General features: G+C 31.6%; 1 protein-coding gene across 2 annotated transcripts in view; it reads right to left on the minus strand.

The window, feature by feature from the left end:
- The window catches only part of vav3 (vav guanine nucleotide exchange factor 3), a 178,463-nt gene that overhangs the window by 133,780 nt on the left and 25,635 nt on the right, over positions 1-19,048 (minus strand). For both annotated transcript variants that reach the window (XM_073940907.1, XM_073940906.1), the window contains exon 2: positions 13,056-13,172. In XM_073940907.1, the coding sequence (XP_073797008.1) occupies positions 13,056-13,172 (117 nt within the window). The remainder of the gene's footprint in view (positions 1-13,055; positions 13,173-19,048) is intronic.

Genomic DNA, 19,048 nt, shown 5'->3' on the forward strand with positions numbered 1-19,048 from the left:
ATACATAATGTAAATAAATATTGTAAATACATATTGTAAATAGAAAATACTGTAAATAAATAAATACATGTAAATAAATATCGTAAATAAAAAATACTGTAAACAAATACTGTTAATTAAGATATACTGTAAAAAATTATGTAAATAAAAAACAAATACTGTGAAAAATAAATATATAAATGATATAAATAGTATTGTAAATAAAAATACTGTAAATAAAAACTGTAACTAAATAAATAAATAAGTATTGTAAATAAATACTGTAAATACATACATAAATACATAATGTAAATAAATACTGTAAATAAATATTGTAAATAAAAAATACTGTAAATAAATAAAATAAATAAACTATAATAATAAATTTAGCTGTCTAAATCTTGTATAAATTAATACAAATAAATCAAATATCTGTATATAAACAGCAATTGTTCCCAGTGTTGCAACTGAAAGGGCATTTGCTGCACTAAACATGGAAAAGGAAAATAATTAAAACTAAAAAAGGATGAAATAAAATAAAATAAAAGAATGAAAGAATGAATAAACTGCAACTATACAATATAAAACACCTTTTGGAATCCCAATAAAACAGCATAAGTGGATGAAGTGGAAAGCTCTTGTCTGTTCTGCTAGAATTGGCCTCTTCTCTTCTCGGCTGAGTGAGAATGTGGAGATCATCAGTGTGTGTCGAGGAGAGTCAGAGCTCTTGACACACACACACTCTACAGCATATGAAGAGTTATGCGTGTCTGTGTGTATGTGTGTGTCAAGATCTCAGACACACACACATTCTCTTCAACACTCTCCCAGCTAATAGTAGATGTCAGAAGCTGTAGTTTCTCTCAGACAGATGCTGGTGTGTGTACCCCTCAGGCTTGCACTTCATCCAACACTCCACTAAACTATGATTCCGGGGTAAAACCACCGAGAGTAACATGTCATATCTCCTGTGTTGAGATGAGTTGTCTAACACCTGCGAACACATGCACCTGTTTGCTATACAGCCTGCTGTTAGCTTGTAATGCTGGGCTACCTAGTAAAGAACTCATTTTTGATCCTCATCAGTACTGAATAAAATCTATGTACTGTATTTTAATCATTGCATATCATATTTTTTTACATACATAATTTTTACAATTGCAATACAAATGAAGCCACATTATAATATGATCAGTTTTGTGAAAATATAGTTGCACTACATATATAAATAGATATAAAATTTAAATGGCTATAAAAATGGCATAAGCTTCATATTTCAAAAATTATACAAAATTAAATAATAAAAACATAAGAAATTGTAAAGTTTAAATAAAAATACATTACAAAATAAAAGAAAAATGTTGGTTAAATAAATAAATAAAAGATGAACTAATAAACAAATTAAAGATGAATAAATGGAAAAGAGCATAAATAAAAAAATAAATAAATAATAGTTAAATAATTAAATAAAAGATAAATAATAAAAATACAAAAATAAAAGATGAATAAACAAAAGATAAATTAATTAATGAATTAATTAATTAAAGAAAATAAATAAAAGAAAAATAAATAAAAAAAATAAATGAATAAAAGTTAAATAATTAAAAAATAAATAACTAAATAAACAAAAGACAAAAAATAAATAAAAGATAAACAAGCAAATAAATAAATAAAAGATAGATATAAAATTAAATAAATAAAATATTGATACATAAATAAACAAAATAAATAAATTAAATAAATAAATAAATAAATAAATAAATAAATAAATAAATAAATAAATAAATAAATAAATAAATAAATAAATAAATGACAAATAAATAAAATAAGCTAATACACAAACAAAACAAAAACATAATTTGTTTATTTTGGTGCATCCTATTTTAAGGTATTCTTCCCATCACAAGCATCACCGTTCAATAGTTCTTTCACAGACAGACCCCCACACCCACCCTACAGTAACCACTCTACATCCATTATAGAGAAACCTTGTCACTCGATACTTGATAAACCCCACATCCGTTCATGAACAAGAGCCAGGAAGGGCACTTCACCCTGAGCAGTGAACACACTTGTGCATGCATGAATATTTATAGACTCAATGGTGCATTCAGTGTCCATTCAATGATAAAAGTAGTAAAGACAGAATGAGACAGGTGTGAGCACTTATTGATTATTGCCTTTCTCTTTAGTGACAGTGATAGATTTAACTATGAATCTCCAACAGCAGGACAGATGCGCTTCACTCTGTCCATTTTTCCTCTCTCTATACTTTAAGCACAAGCGATTTTCTGCTATTCTGATTTCAGATTTGTTTTTTTCTTCAATCAGAGTCTATAAAAGCAAATGAAACATGCCCAAACGAAAGATGCTCTGATCTACAGCTTGTTTTGGATAGTTTTTATTTTGTGTGAGTGTGTGTGTGTGTGTGTGTGTGTGTGTGTGTGTGTGTGTGTGTGTGTGTGTGTGTGTGTGTGTGTGTGTGTGTGTGTGTGTGTGTATTAATTTATTTCTGCCGATATCTGCTCTGGACTTTCACACAATTTTCTATAGTTCAAAGGGGTGTACAAATAGTTCATTTCATACTTCGCCCAATTCTGTGATGTTTTCAATCATAATTAAAAAGTGATTACCTTTGAGATTACCCTCTAAAGTGCAAATGTTTTGTTTACAGAACTAACCAAGGAAATGTCAGCATTATGTCGATCTATAACAGTCACCAAAAGTTGTGTTTTTATTTAGCCTGTCTACTGTTTTGATATCAGATTATTCAATTCAATTAAAGTTTATTTGTTTAGCACTTTTTCACAATAAATATTGTTTTAAAGCAGCTTTACAAAAGCTGCACATTATGGCATTATAATCAAATTCGGAAATGTTAAGGTTATTAGCTACTAATAACATGGTTTTCACCGTAACAAGTTCCCCTCGCATTTGCCATAGAAACACACAAACAGCATTGCATTGAACAGAGTAGAACTCTAAGATGTTATGCCCTCTATTAAAATAAAAAAAAAAAAAAACACACATATGTACAAACACACCGGCCAAAAAAATGTTATAATTCAGAGCTCTCAGTCACGCATTCACCGACAGACATGCTTATTTGAACTTGCGCGCTACACCTTGTATTTCTCAAGGTAAGATGTAATGAATAAGACAATTAATAGAGAAGATGCACATATAAAAGGAACTGTTACCAATCTAATGTTGGAACTCAACGTTTCTGTTTCTGGATAAATTATGTGACCCAGCCGCAAAGACGTTTATTACTGTAAATATCAACACTGACAAAACTCGCTTAGTGCACTAGACCAATCTAGCAGATGCAGACACCCCGCTAATAAAAGCAATAAAATCCAACTCACTATTCTAATGTGAGTAATTTATATAAACTGATGGCAACGCAAAGGCGCAGAAGATAGTGCTGTCACCTCAAAGCAAAAAGGTCGCTGGTTCGAGCCTCGGCTCAGATGGCGTTTTTGTGTGGAGTTTGCATGTTCTCGCTGCGTTTGCGTGGGTTTCCTCTGGGTGTTCCGGTTTCCCCCACAGTCCAAAGAGATGAGGTACAGGTGAATTGAGTAGGCTAAATTGTTCATAGTGTTGGGGGTTCATTCCGCTGTGGCGACCCCGGATTAATAAAGGGACAAAGCGAAAAGAAAATGAATGAATGAATATAAACTGATATAACACAATAATAAAATGAATAATCCTCTCAGTGCAAGCTCATTGAAAAAAAATAATAATAATCCAAAAATAATTTTGAAAAATAAATATTATAATAAGTTTACTTTCACTGTAGTTTACATTCACTGTAATTGTATGAAATGGTTTTATTTATATTATTTTTATAAAAGTATTGTATGCAATTATTATTAGGTTGTTAGCTTTGATCTTTAAATGACAGCTTGTTTTAGCATTTTTTTATATCTGATTTGATTTATTTAATAAAATAAAAAAAATAAAACAAATAAGACTTTCTCTAGAAGAAAAAAAATATTATCAGACATACTGTTAAAATTGCCTTGCTCTGTAAAACATTATTTGGGAAAATTTTAAAAAGCAAAACAAAATTCAAAGGTGGGCTAATAATTCTGACTTCAACTGTATATTGCAACATAAGTGTGGTATATAATACATACATTTATTTATTGTCCCGGATAAATCTTGCTTTATATACTATACTATTGCTTTATTGATACAGTTCTACAGTTCATATCTTATAATTATTTATAATTTAAATTGGGGGGGGGGGGGGGGGTATTTAAATTGTAAATAAATTTATTTTTGTAAAAAAATGTTTTGGGATTTGTTTGTTTTTTAAAGGCCATATCACCCAGCCCTACAAATATCTTTAACTAACTAAGTTAGTTAAGTTAAATCCGCTTGTTAAGTGTGACGTCACACAAAGCTGCTTCCGGGTCCAAGCGCTCTACCCATCTGAATGGGGAGACTCATGAAATGGTAATTATAAAAATTTACAAAGCGATTTAATATTTCCAAAAATCACGATTGCAATATATATGTCCATGCCTAATATCCAATGGCCAGAAAGTAATACATTTTTTTATAAACTGCTAAAATGTTGGTATTTGTTATGCAGCAAACCCGGAGATTGTTGTGTACACTATGAATTTATATAAAATTAACTTTAATTTGTGTTATCAATAAAAAGTGATCATAAACAAATGATTTCTCAACTCAAATGAGTGGCGGCTTGGACCCGGAAACAGTATTACATACGTCACCAACACGTCACCACTTAAGAAGCGATAGCTTTTAACAGTAAAAGTTATTGGTTATAAATATAGTTAATCTGCAGACATATACTATATAGGTGATGTCTATGTGCACATGTTCAGTGAAGTGATTTTATGTATTAAGTGTGAGTGTTGTCCTCGGATGATTATGTATTCATATTTTACATTTCTTCTTCATAGCTTTGTGAGAAAAAGAAAAACTTAACTGGTAATCACAATGGTCAATTTGCAAGTAAAATATAAACAATTAGAATTAGCTATCAATATTACTATTAAAAATCCTATATTGGCATGGTGCAACTTTAGTACAAACTTATATCTCTAATTTAGATTGCTTAATATGACCCATATTCACCTCAACTATAGTGACAGCATATAAGCCAGAGAGACCTGCTGACTCATATCAACACAATTCCTGAGGAAATGCAGTGACTTGAGCACAGCAGCTGGAGGGTCATTTGATGAGCTTCACTCATCTGTGTTTAACATGCAGATTCAGCTGCGCTCTCAAAATGCAGAAGCAAATGCTTGCATGTCACATTTGAACTGATTTCCACAGCAGCAGCAGCAGAAAGCTCAGAATAGAGAAATGCTGATGATGGGATCACATGACTGATGTGTCAATAGCATCATGGGATATGGAACATCAGGCCAAGCTCTTAGTTATGACATCAGTTGTAAGCAGTAAAATAAAAATAAAAAGTCACTTGATTAAAAATAAAATAAAATAAAATAAAATAAAATAAAATAAAATAAAATAAAATAAAATAAAATAAAATAAAATAAAATAAAATAAAATAAAATAAAGGCGAGACAGTGGCGCAGTAGGTAGTGCTGTCGCCTCACAGCAAGAAGGTCGCTGGGTCGCTGGTCCAAGCCTCGGCTCAGTTGGCGTTTCTGTGTGGAGTTTGCATGTTCTCCCTGCATTTGCGTGGGTTTCCTCCGGGTGCTCCGTTTTCCTCCACAGTCAAAAGACATGCGGTACAGGTGAATTGGGTAGGCTAAATTGTCCGTAGTGTATAAGTGTGTGTGTGAATGTGTGTGTGGATGTTTCCCAGAGATTGATTGCAGCTTTAAGGGCATCCACTGCGTAAATCTTGCTGGATAATTTGGCGGTTCATTCCGCTGTGGCGACCCCGGATTAATAAAGGGACTAAGCCGACAAGAAAATGAATGAATGAATGAAAAATAAAATAAAATAAAATAACATTAAATTTAACAAAAGAAAAAATTAAATTAAATAAAATATAAAAAAATAATTCAACATTTAATTAAATAAACATTTATTTAAATCAATAAACTCAACGGTTAATATTATTACCATACACTAAAACTATACATATTAAAAAGTTTAATAAAACAAAATGTTGATGTTTGAAAACAGACATTATAAAATAGCTCTTTTTAATAACAAAAAATAACAAAAAATAGAAATTAGAAAAAAAATTAATTCAAAAGTTAATAATAAAGTTGTCCTGGATCAAAATGGACGTACCCTTCGTGCGGACGCATAGCCCTCATGGTGGCTGACGCCGATATTGATGCAAACTTCTCAAAAAAATTTAACTAAAAGTTGCAACGACACGTAGTGCAAGCTCTGTGATTGGTCGATTTGGAAGGTGTGACCAGTGTGGGTGGGACAGAGAGCCGCGAGAACCCATTGGAGCGAGTGTATATGTATATATATATACATAAATGACAATAACACAATATTACAAAAAAAAGTCAAAACAATGATAAACTTTCAGTCGAAGCTTAATGTGACTATTTTAAATTTCTTAAGGTTTCTTTTACAGCATTGATTTTGTAATGTATTTACAATACATTCAGTTAAAGTTTTTCTCAGTGCTTTGATGCATTTCTCACAGCACTATTGACATTTGCACAACAGTTAATACATTTCTCAAAACATTTAGTAATTTGTGTACATCATAGTAGCAGTTTCTCATTCCTTCCAACAAATTGCAAATGCTTTTAGACATACATCAATTGCTTTCATCCAACTCTCTGCTGTTTTATAACATTATTATTTGATTTTGTCACGTCAGGCAAAATTAATATAAAACTAATAGTCCTTATTTGATTACTTGACTTATTACATACAAAAATGTTGAATTAGTTGGCAAAATCTGTCTAGCAAATTTTGTTTAAAAAATTGTATCTTTTTTTCCTGAAAATGTCTTCTAAATTGAACAATTGTATGAATTATTTACAGACCTGGTTATGTTTTAGGTTTAGTTTCAATATGTTCTGCAATATTGTTTACAGTTGTGCTCAGCTCCACCCAAAGGAAGTTTGTTTGTTGTAAATAAATGTGTGTTTATTCTTTTGCACAATGCTGTGAATAAATCAGACTTGCAAAGAGCAAATGCAGTAAACATGTGAAACATACATATTCAGTGTCTTGTACTCAGATACCTCACTAAATGCAGTGATGTCTAACATTACTGTAGTTTTAAATGGCTGTGCAAATAATAAATAGTCTTGAGCATTTTCAGGAAGTGTCACCAAATTCTGACTTTTTTGCATTGAAAAACATTTACAGAGTAAAGTGTGAAAACATGACAAAGCCATTTGACTGTCTTGTTCATAAACAATGTTGTCGGAACTTTTCATCTTGATGACATTGACACTTTCATTGACATCAATACTTGCTTTTGAGGAATGAGCTCTCCATTTTGAGCAAGTGACACACTTTTGCAGGTTATCAGCTAGGTTTTGCAGTTTGTGCTAATTGTTTTGAGAAATGCATTAACTGTTGTGTAAATGTAAATAGTGTTGTGAGAAATGCACCAAAGCGACTGAGAACAACTGTAAATAAACAACAGTATTCATTTAGTTGTTCAAGCGTAAAACAAGATGAAAGACTGTGTAACTGCAAGCGCTGTCAGTAGCAGCAAGCTAGCACAGAAACTCCATTAAAAATACTTGGGTAAAATAAACTGTCATATTTCAAAGACATGGTAAGGGGAAATAGAATTTAATGCAGTGCTTCTTGTCGGGTCTGAGACCCACTTTATATCGTATATCTATCAGACAGACAAATTTTTAAAGAAATCAGACCTTAAACAAGGCAATTTTATAATGGAATGACAGTTGTTTACTGGAAGCACTGAGGCTGGCTGGCTGGCTGAAATTAAAAGTCTGTGTGCATATACTTTATTATAAAATACAAACAAATTGATATTTTAATAAAATACCATCATTTGACCATATCTTACTGATAGCAAAATCAGTGTTCAGATGAAAGAATATGATGAAGCATAATGCATGTTGTCAGATTGGCCTGTAGCGAGTGTCAGATGAGCAGGACAGATGTTTTGTCAGTCATGTGGAAAACATCTCTGCTGTTTTCACTGAGCGTTCCACAGAGTAGCGAGTGTTTGCTCGTTTCTAGTGTAAATGTGTGTGTGAACGCTCTCCCCTTCTGTGCTTATGAATACATACACAGAGCCTGTCTGAGATAAGAGAATCAACAGATGTGAACAGCAGCTGTGAAGCAGGCCACATGACATAAGCTGTAATACACGCCTGAAAGTGAACTAAACGCTGTCAAATCATCTTTACAAAGGAAAAGATTCAAGCGCACATGCGCCTCCCTTTAATACTTTTCTGCCTCAAGACACATTAGTGTGAACTTGGTCTTATAGGAAACACATTTAGTCACATCTATTTTAAATGAGAAGGTGTAAAAGGTCAAAAAATGAGTGACAGTTCAGACGAATGGTCGATTTTTTTTTTCGCTCCATTAGTGCTCTGTGTACAGCCAGAAACAGCAGGGCCCACTTTTTATAACACAATAGGCACTTAAAAAGTGACCAAAACCAAAACCAGTTGCCAACAGCTACAGACAAACTGAATATATTAATAAATAAAGAAAAATTAGGTGTAAAGATAGATAGACAGACAGACAGACAGAACTATAATAGAACGATATAAATATAATAGAACTATAGAACGGCAGATAGAATGACAGACAGAACTATAGAACAACAGATATAACTATATTAGAATGATGGAACTATAATAGAACTATAGAACGACAGATAGAACTATAGAATGACAGATAGAACTGTAGAACAACAGATAGAACTGTAGAACAGCAGATAGAAACATAAAACGACAGATAGAACGATAGAACATCAGATAGAACTATAGTACAACAGATAGAACTATAGAACATCAGATAGAACTATAGAACATCAGATAGAACTATAGTACAACAGATAGAACTATAGAACAACAGATAGAACTATAGAGCGACAGATAGAAATATAGAACGACAGATAGAAATATAGAAAGACAGATAGAATGATAGAACGTCAGATAGAACTATAGAACAACAGATAGAAGTATAGAGCGACAGATAGAAATATAAAACGACAGATAGAACGATAGAACATCAGATAGAACTATAGTACATCAGATCAGGGGCGTTGCTAGGGTCGAAAGGGATAAGGGGCTTAGCCCCAAAGAACCATCACCCCCCCAAGTTTTAATTCACCGCACTAATATACCTATTCTAATCTTATTAACAGGATTAAAAATGGTTAATAATAAATAAAGGGTTTTTAAGACTTGTAAAATCCAAATATGAAATGTTATGAGCCATATCATACCTCTTGAACCTCCTATCTCCTCCTGATTTGAAGTTTCTGTTTGTTTTTTGAAAATGTAATTTTCTGCATGTCTTCAAATCTGAAAATATGATTTATTTTTTATAGTGTGCGTTGTTATCTAATGTGATACAAAGCTACAAACATGTTAAATTTCGACAGAGTGATTAACTGAGGTGTAGTGTTGTCAAAATAATGGAATTTCTAAATTCAATACCTTGCAAAATATTGATATTCAATAGGCTACTATTTTTTACATAATAACAATTCTATCAAAAATAGTAGGCTAGCTAAGGCTACAAAAAAAATAAAAATAAAGATCTATATGCTAGAAATATGTTTACTTTAAATTTCTTCAGAGGGATTTTTTTTCAGTTTTCCTCAAAATAGGGTGATGTGGGCATTGTAGCACTTTAAATGCATGTAATGCCTGTTTTATTCATACTTGAGCAGAAATTCCATATATATTCTTCACAAAAGTAGTAGAACATTCTAGGAAATCTCTAATATGGATGAAGGCATCCAGCTGTTGCTGTAGTAGAATAAAAATACGATCTGAATAAAAATAAAAAGGCTTTAACAGATCATTTACACGACTGCGACAAAAAAATTTTTATACAGTTGAAGTCAGAATTATTAGCCCTCCTTTGAATTTTATTTTCTTTTTTAAATATTTCCCAAATGATGTTTAACAGAGCAAGGAAATTTTCACAGTAGCCTATGTCTGATATTTTCCTTTTGAAGAAAGTCTTATTTGTTTTATTTCAGCTAGAATAAAAGCAGTTTTACATTTAAAAAAAAAACATTTTAGGGTCAAAATTATTAGCCCCTTTAAGATTTTATATATTTTTCCTATAGTCTACAGAACAAACCATCGTTATACAATAACTTGCCTTATTACCCTAACCTGACTTTAAAGCCTTTAAATGTCACTTTAAGCTGTATAGGGGTGTCTTAAACAACGTCTAGTCAAATATTATTGCACTGTCATCATGGCAAAGATAAAATAAATCAGTTATTAGAGTTGAGTTATTTAAACTATTATGATTAGAAATGTGCTGAAAACAATATTCTCTCCGTTAAACAGAATTTGGGGGAAAAAATAAACGGGGGCTAATAATTCAGACTTCAACTGGTGTTCTTCCAACCATTTTAGGTATTTTCATAAGAAAGTCGATTTATAATTTGATTCAAACTGACATAGCATGTTACAGTAGAATATAGTTATATAATAATAAGCTAGATGCATAAACTCACTGTGATTTAACTATTACAGAAACAGATGTGACTTGCTATATCATATAAATATATGATATCTAGAAAGCTAGTACAATTTACGATTTTTTACTTGTATTTACATTGATATGATGCACATTTTACTGATTATAGTTATTTCATGTCACCAAAACTACACACATTTTATACTGTGGAAACAAGCTTCATCAGTAGTTAAAACTATTCAGTTTCACGAAAGAGTTGTATTACTACCTCATTAGCTTCAGCTCCTCAAAATAATAAATGAATGATGTGCAGTGGCGGGATTTTTTTAACACCATGTGACAACAGAGCCACTCCCACCTGCCGGTAGAAACAGGTACTGCTGAACAGCTGACGGTTTAATTACCTGACACAAACGCTGCGTTAAGTGGAATGTTCGTGATGTATGTGGTAATTTTTAGTACTTACATAACAAAATAAATGTTATACAACATATTTTTATTTAAGTGCAATATATTCCAAGAGATCAGGGGCTTTTGACAATACATCAGGGGCTTAAGCCCCCAAAGCCCCCCCCTCGCAACGCCCCTGCATCAGATAGAACTATAGAACAACAGATAGAACTATAGAGCGACAGATAGAAATATAGAACGACAGATAGAAATATAGAAAGACAGATAGAACAATAGAATGTCAGATAGAACTATAGAACAACAGATAGAACTATAGAACGACAGATAGAACTATAGAACGACAGATAGAACTATAGAACGACAGATAGAAATATAGAACGACAGATAGAACGATAGAATGTCAGATAGAACTATAGAACGACAGATAGAACTATAGAACGACAGATAGAAATATAGAACGACAGATAGAACGATAGAATGTCAGATAGAACTATAGAACAACAGATAGAACTATAGAACGACAGATAGAACTATAGAACGACAGATAGAACTATAGAGCAACAGATAGAAATATAGAACGACAGATAGAAATATAGAACGACAGATAGAACGATAGAATGTCAGATAGAACTATAGAACAACAGATAGAACTATAGAACGACAGATAGAACTATAGAACGACAGATAGAACTATAGAACGACAGATAGAAATATAGAACGACAGATAGAAATATAGAACGACAGATAGAACTATAGAACGACAGATAGAAATATAGAACGACAGATAGAACGATAGAATGTCAGATAGAACTATAGAACAACAGATAGAACTATAGAACGACAGATAGAACTATAGAACGACAGATAGAACTATAGAACGACAGATAGAAATATAGAACGACAGATAGAACGATAGAATGTCAGATAGAACTATAGAACAACAGATAGAACTATAGAACGACAGATAGAACTATAGAACGACAGATAGAACTATAGAGCAACAGATAGAAATATAGAACGACAGATAGAAATATAGAACGACAGATAGAACGATAGAATGTCAGATAGAACTATAGAACAACAGATAGAACTATAGAACGACAGATAGAACTATAGAACGACAGATAGAACTATAGAACGACAGATAGAAATATAGAACGACAGATAGAAATATAGAACGACAGATAGAACGATAGAATGTCAGATAGAACTATAGAACAACAGATAGAACTATAGGACAACAGATAGAAATATAGAACGACGGATAGAACTATTGAACGACAGATAGAAATAAAGAACGACAGATAGAACTATAGAACGACAGATAGAAATATAGAACGACAGATAGAACTATAGAACGACAGATAGAACTATCGGACGACAGATAGAACTATAGAACGACAGATAGAAATATAGAACGACAGATAGAACTATAGAACGACAGATAGAACTATAGAACGACAGATAGAACTATAGAACAACAGATAGAACTATAGAACAACAGATAGAACTATAGAACAACAGATAGAAATATAGAACAATAGATAGAATTCTAGAACGACAGATAGAACTATAATAGAACTATAGAACGAAAGATAGAACTATAGAACAACAGATACAACAGACGCTGTTTTACTTTCTAAACACACTCAAATCTGCATATACAGTAATCAGTCCAAGTCTACAAACTAATTTAAAGATGTAATTCACAAAGACAATCTCCCACACCCTCACAGAAGGTCTGTGTCTCCATCCGTCTTTTACTGATCTCTCATTAAACACATTGAAGAGCGGATCACATTACCAGCAGGATGAGATGCAGACACTGAGACTTTATTACAGCAGACAAAGAGCTCAGCATCTCTCAACATAATCAACTGAGACACAACACCGCAAAAACACCAGCAGACTCAAACTCAGACACATCTGGGAATAAGATGGATGATAGTGGCATTAGAAACAGTTATATCATGCCGGTTTGCTGAGGCTTGGAAAATGGGGCGAGTAAAAATGTGTGTGAAATACGGCACTAGTGAGAGTTAAAAGTGAAATAAACTGGAGTGTCTTACCTTTCCGAAATCCCGAACATCGAACAAATCGAACGCTTCGAACAGCTCGCTTTTCTTCATGCCGAATATCTCTGAGCAGGCGTGCAAAAATGTCCTGATGTTCTTCAGGCAGAGAAACTAGACAAGAAAGAAAGGAAGACAACTTTAATTGATTTGAAAAATTCATATTGAAGTTAAATGTTGAGGAAATTTAAATTTCTATCATCTAATTCCAAATGAATAATAATCTACGTATAGCTGAAAAGTTATATTCTTTGGTTTTTAATTATATCATTTCATTGACATGCCAGCTAGGAGAGACATTTAACCTTTGCCTTGCTGACTACAGGCTAAGCCAAAGTGATGCAATTATCAGTTACACAGCATGGCTGTATCTATTGTCTTCCCTGTCTCCAGAACATCATTTGCACATTGTTGTAATGATGTACTTATATATTGATGAGATCAGACCTGAAGAAGGCATGGCACCCAGACTTCATTTGCATGCTTTGTTTGACTGTCCCCACCATGACTGACCTCACCTACTTGCTGTAACATGTATAACATGTATTATGTTTGCTGTGGAGTTTAGAGTTTGCTTTCGATGATGCCACAGCCACGCTGAGTTCTTCTTATTAAAAAGGATTCTGCTTTGAAGACAACCGAATGATTCTCCCTGGTTTTTGGGGCTCTTAGAAGTTTACAACAATGTCATGTGAAGAACAATAGTGAATTTTATAAGTACATGCATCATTTCATGCTCATTTAACCAGCCATACAAAAGGATATTTGAACAGATTGTTTTAAGATTTTTTTACACCAAAACATGCATCATTATTTATGTTCTGTCTGGTTCTCGGTTCTGATTGACTGATAGCCGTGCGATATTCTGCAATAACAGCACTCATACAGCCTCCTCACTCTTGTGTATTACTCCACCCACATAGAGTGACAGCAGATCAATAGACTCATTACAGTTTGACAAATATTGCAGCTGTTGGACAACATAATGTACTTTTGAGAACTTTTGAGGTGGAAATGTGGTTGTTTAGATTGCATCTATAAAGTTCATCTATAAGGATAGTGCCTATTTTTAATATTTATAATTTCAGAGATTCAGCGCGTTGGCATCAATCAGCCTGTCATACTGAGCAAAGACGGATGACGTTCTGCAACAAGATGGGAACAGAGACCGCATAATAAGCCCTTAGAGGACAAAAACTCAGTGTAATTTCAAACTACAGTTGATCAAATCATTATAAAACTTGTAACTGCTGTATTTCTACCAAGCGGCAACCTCCCACTCTCCATCGTGAAGCTAATACGGAACTATTATTACTAATAGTAATAGTATTACTAATAGTAACTGAAACTGCAATTTATCAAAATTCTGCTAGTTCTGGCTCCATAATAGAGCAAATTTCTATTGAGCCCACTGTTAAAACAGCCAACTTTACAGCAGACAAAAGAGACTAGTGCACAAAACAATTGCCCGTTGAAACAAATGCAACAAGTTGTTTTCTTGCATAAGCGGAAATGCAAGCAATCTGGGTTAGTGAAAGTATCTTTTAAAAGTGCATTAATTGCAAAAAGACAAAAGAAAAGTTTTTGACTGCCTAGCTACTAATGGTAACGTTACATCATCCTTCGTTATACAAACAGTCAACCACCTAAATTAGTATAATAATAGTTATATAAACACACACATTCAGTTACAATAAAAACAGTATTTTTTTCTGCAGTAGCTTAAATAAATCCTAAACATTAAAAATGTGTTTACATCCGCGGGATTTTAAAAATGAATATTGCTATGAATAGCCTAATAATAAACTATGAATATTGCTATGAATAGCCTAATAATAAACTATGCTTATTAAGAAAGCGTATTTTTACATTGCAAGATGCTCCAAAACTGTATTAAAACACAGTTAACTCCCAAAACACTGTGAACTCATTTATGTGAATGTGTTAATGAAAAACCATAAACATTATCTCATTTGCATCTTACAACTCAAAGAGTATTTTCATAGTCAGGGAGCACAATAAACCAAGAAAGGTCCCGACTTCTGCCAGAAAAGTCAAACATGTTGATTTTTCTCCAGAAGAATGGTTAAAAACGGAGTCATTTTCCTTCAAACCACTAGGCTACATTCTTTTAAAGGAAAAAAAAATTGATTTGTTTTACAATTATTGGTTTTGTTTTGTTTTACATTAAAAACGTAATAATAAAACAAAGTGTTGTTAATTCTGTTCAATTTGTTTGTTTGTTTGTCAATTCATAAAAAAAAAAATTAAAAAAACACTACAAAAAATACCGATAGGAGAATTGTTACCGAACCGATATGGGGTATCGATAAAAGTAGTAATACCATTAAAACCTTAATGATACTCATCCCTACATATGGTTGGTCAAGATTTGATTAGAAAAGGAAGTATGAGGTGATGTAAAAAAAAAATATGTTGATCCATTTAGGTGGAAGTGACAAACACCAAGCTTTGGATGTTTATATCTGTTTTTTCTCCTAGTTTTGTAGCAACCTTGCTTATAGATATCCTTAAAATGAACACATTAACATCTAAAAAAATGTCATTGTAATTTAAAAAAACTTAAAACTTGTTTTTTTCAAACTCAATCATTCAAGTCACTCCCAAATCTAATTAAACACAAAGACATATGGGAACTATAACTAATAAACCATAATGGAAAACAAGACTACCACAGAAAAGCTCTCAGTGAGATTTAATTTAATTCCCATTCCTATTTCATGCAATGCTTGTGTTCTGAATTATGACTAATGACTTCACCAAACAGCAAATGACTGGCGGAGAGTCAAACACATTCATCGAGAAGCGTCTGTTGACTCACGACTTCAGATCTGTTACAAAACTGATAGTTTAATCAGATCTCCAGAGTCACAATCTCATCGCCGGTCTGATCTGACCATGAAACTCGAGGGTAACTCATGCTATCAAAAACAGAATCAAAAATGCACTGAATCAAACTCAACATCTGAGTCCTTCTGGTTGTTTGAGTGAACAAAATGTTATGTTCATTAAACGTGCTGTATGAAAGTTTTTGACTCTTCTGAAGCATAAAAATACCATAATATGTTTGCAGATATTAAAGAAACATGCTGAGTGAACATTCTTGTTTATCTGAAAAACAATGCTGATGTCAGTTAACCTGCATTGAAATAATAATAATAATAATAATAATAATAATAATAATAATAATAATAATAATAATAATAATAATAATAATAATAATAATAATAATAATAATAATAACATGGCGGTTCATTCTGCTGTGGCGACCCCGGATTAATAAAGGGACTAAGCTGACAAGAAAATGAATGAATGAATGAATAATATTACATTATTATAATTATTATTTATAAAAAAAATGTAAATTAAAAATGAAATATAAATAAATAAAAATCATCACAAGTCATTTTGTTAAAAAAAAACAAATGACTTTAAATCAACCTTTGTTCATTAAAATGATCATTTAAATACATAACAGTAGAAAATTGTAATTATGTAACAAAATAAATTGATATTTTATTAAGCAAACTACGCTTAAATGATGGCAAATTAGCCTGGTTAACAATATTATTATGAAGCGATAATCTAGAATCTCCTTTTCTATTATGTGCAAAATGCAAGAGGCAGGATATGTTGGTCAACAGGGCAAACATGCATTCTCCCAATAGCCCAGAAAACAGTGATTCTAATCTTAATGGATGTCCTGTTATGGTCTACAGATCGACACCTTTGCCCTCTCGCCGGGCACATTCTCAAGAATCTGTCTACTAGTTACATTATCAACATCCATCTGCTCTGGAAAAGAAAAAAAAGAGCCTCACAACTTGCAGCAATACCAGGTGAACAGGGTAAAACTAATTAAGTATGCATCACCAAACTTTCTCAGCTGACTGATTAAATAAAGAATTTTATTTTATTTATTAATAATAATTTCATTTTATTGTTTTTTATATTTTATTATTCCATTTTATTTCATATTTTATTTTACTTTTTTATTTTACATTTAATTTAATTTGAAATTTAATCACATTTTATTTTATATTTAAGTGTAGTTTGCAAATTATTTAATTTAGCATTTTATTTTATTCACATTTTATTTTATTCTGTTCTATTTAATAATTTATTTTATTTTATTTAACATTATTTTACATTTTATTTCACATTTTATTTTATTTACATTGTATTTTATTTAAATGTTATTTGACATTTTATTAAAATCGTTATTTAATTTTATTAACATGAATTTAATTTTCTATATGGTTCTATTGTATTTTATATTATTGTATTGTATTTTATATTTCATTTCATTTTACTTTTTTATTTTACATTTTATATTATTTTTACATTCATTCATTCATTTTCTTTTTGGCTTAGTCCCTTTATTAATCTGGGGTCGCCACAATGGAATGAACCGTCAACTTATCCAGCATATGTTTTACGCAGCAGATGCCCTTCCAGCTGCAACCCATCACTGGGAACCTCTCATACAAACTCATTCACAAACACACTGATGCACTACTGTTAATTTTAGGATACAAAGTTCACCTATACCTTGTCTTTGGACTTGTGGGGGAAACTGGAACACCCATAGGAAACCCATGTGAACACGGGGAGAACATGCAAACTCCACACAGAAACAGCAACTGACCCAGTTGAGGCTCAAACCAGCAACCATCTTGCTATTATTAAAAATATATATATTTTTTTAATTTCTATATTATTTTATTGTGTTTTATATTTTATTGTGTGTTATTTTATATTTTATTTAACTTTTTTATTTTACAATTCATTTGATTTTTAATTTTATTTCATATTACATTTTATTTTATTTACAGGCCGACACGGTGGTGCAGTGGGTAGCACGTTCTCCTCATAGCAAGAAGGTCGCTAGTTCGAGCCTCAGCTGGGTCAGTTGGCATTTCTGTGTGGAGTTTGTAAGTTCTCCCTGTATTCGCGTGGGTTGTGGCTGGAAGGTTATCCGCTGCGTAAAAACAATTTTTATTTTACAATTTTTATTTATTTTAAACTTTATTTTATTTAATATTGTATTTTATTTTAATGTTATTTTAATAATATGAAATTAATTTAATTGTCTATAGTATTCTATTGTATTTTATATTATGGTATTACATATTTTATTTTTATTTTATTTAACTTTTTTATTTTACATTTTATTTCAAATATAATTCAATTTTATTAATATGAATTTAATTAATTAATTAATTTAAGTAATTTCTATATTATTTTATTGTATTTTATATTTTTGTATTTTATATTTTTGTATTGTATATATATATATATATATATATATATATATATATATATATATATATATATATATATATATATATATATATATATATATATATATATATATAGTTTTTTTTTCACTTTTTTACATTTTATTTTATTTTATTTTATTTTATTGCTTTTAACACCTCAAAGGTTTTTGAGATTTTGGGAATCTCTTATCATCACGCTTTTATTACATATTTCAGCAAATGCAGCCAAAACATAGAGCTCTAAGTCTAAGACAACTCTAACTAACACCTCTAAAAATTAAAAGCAGTAAAAGCATTTTCTGAAAAACCAAAAAGCTCAAAATCTCAAAATTGTCAGGTGCATGAAATATCATTTTAACCAACAGCATCTAGCCTTAAGCAACATGAGGAAATGAACCACCTTCACTTCAGTCTTCTGTAGCACCTGTGAACTTTGTAAGAGAAAGTGCTCATGTCATAAAATGAAGTACAAGAATCTTCCAACTATGAAATCAGACTCATCTTCTGGTATATTATGAGCAGAAAACATCAATCTGGCAAATTCATTAGGCTCATTTTTTCTTCTTGCATACAAGCAAATAAGTCTTATCAGTGCAAAGCTTGCAGATCTAAAGCGACACATGCTCTAGCTTTCGGTTGCCTTTGCCCCTGTACAGATGACTTCAGCAGAAGCCCCAGGGCCACACT

The sequence above is a fragment of the Danio rerio genome, chromosome 24 (assembly GCF_049306965.1).
Source record: "Danio rerio strain Tuebingen ecotype United States chromosome 24, GRCz12tu, whole genome shotgun sequence".
NCBI classification, from domain to species: Eukaryota; Metazoa; Chordata; class Actinopteri; order Cypriniformes; family Danionidae; genus Danio; species Danio rerio.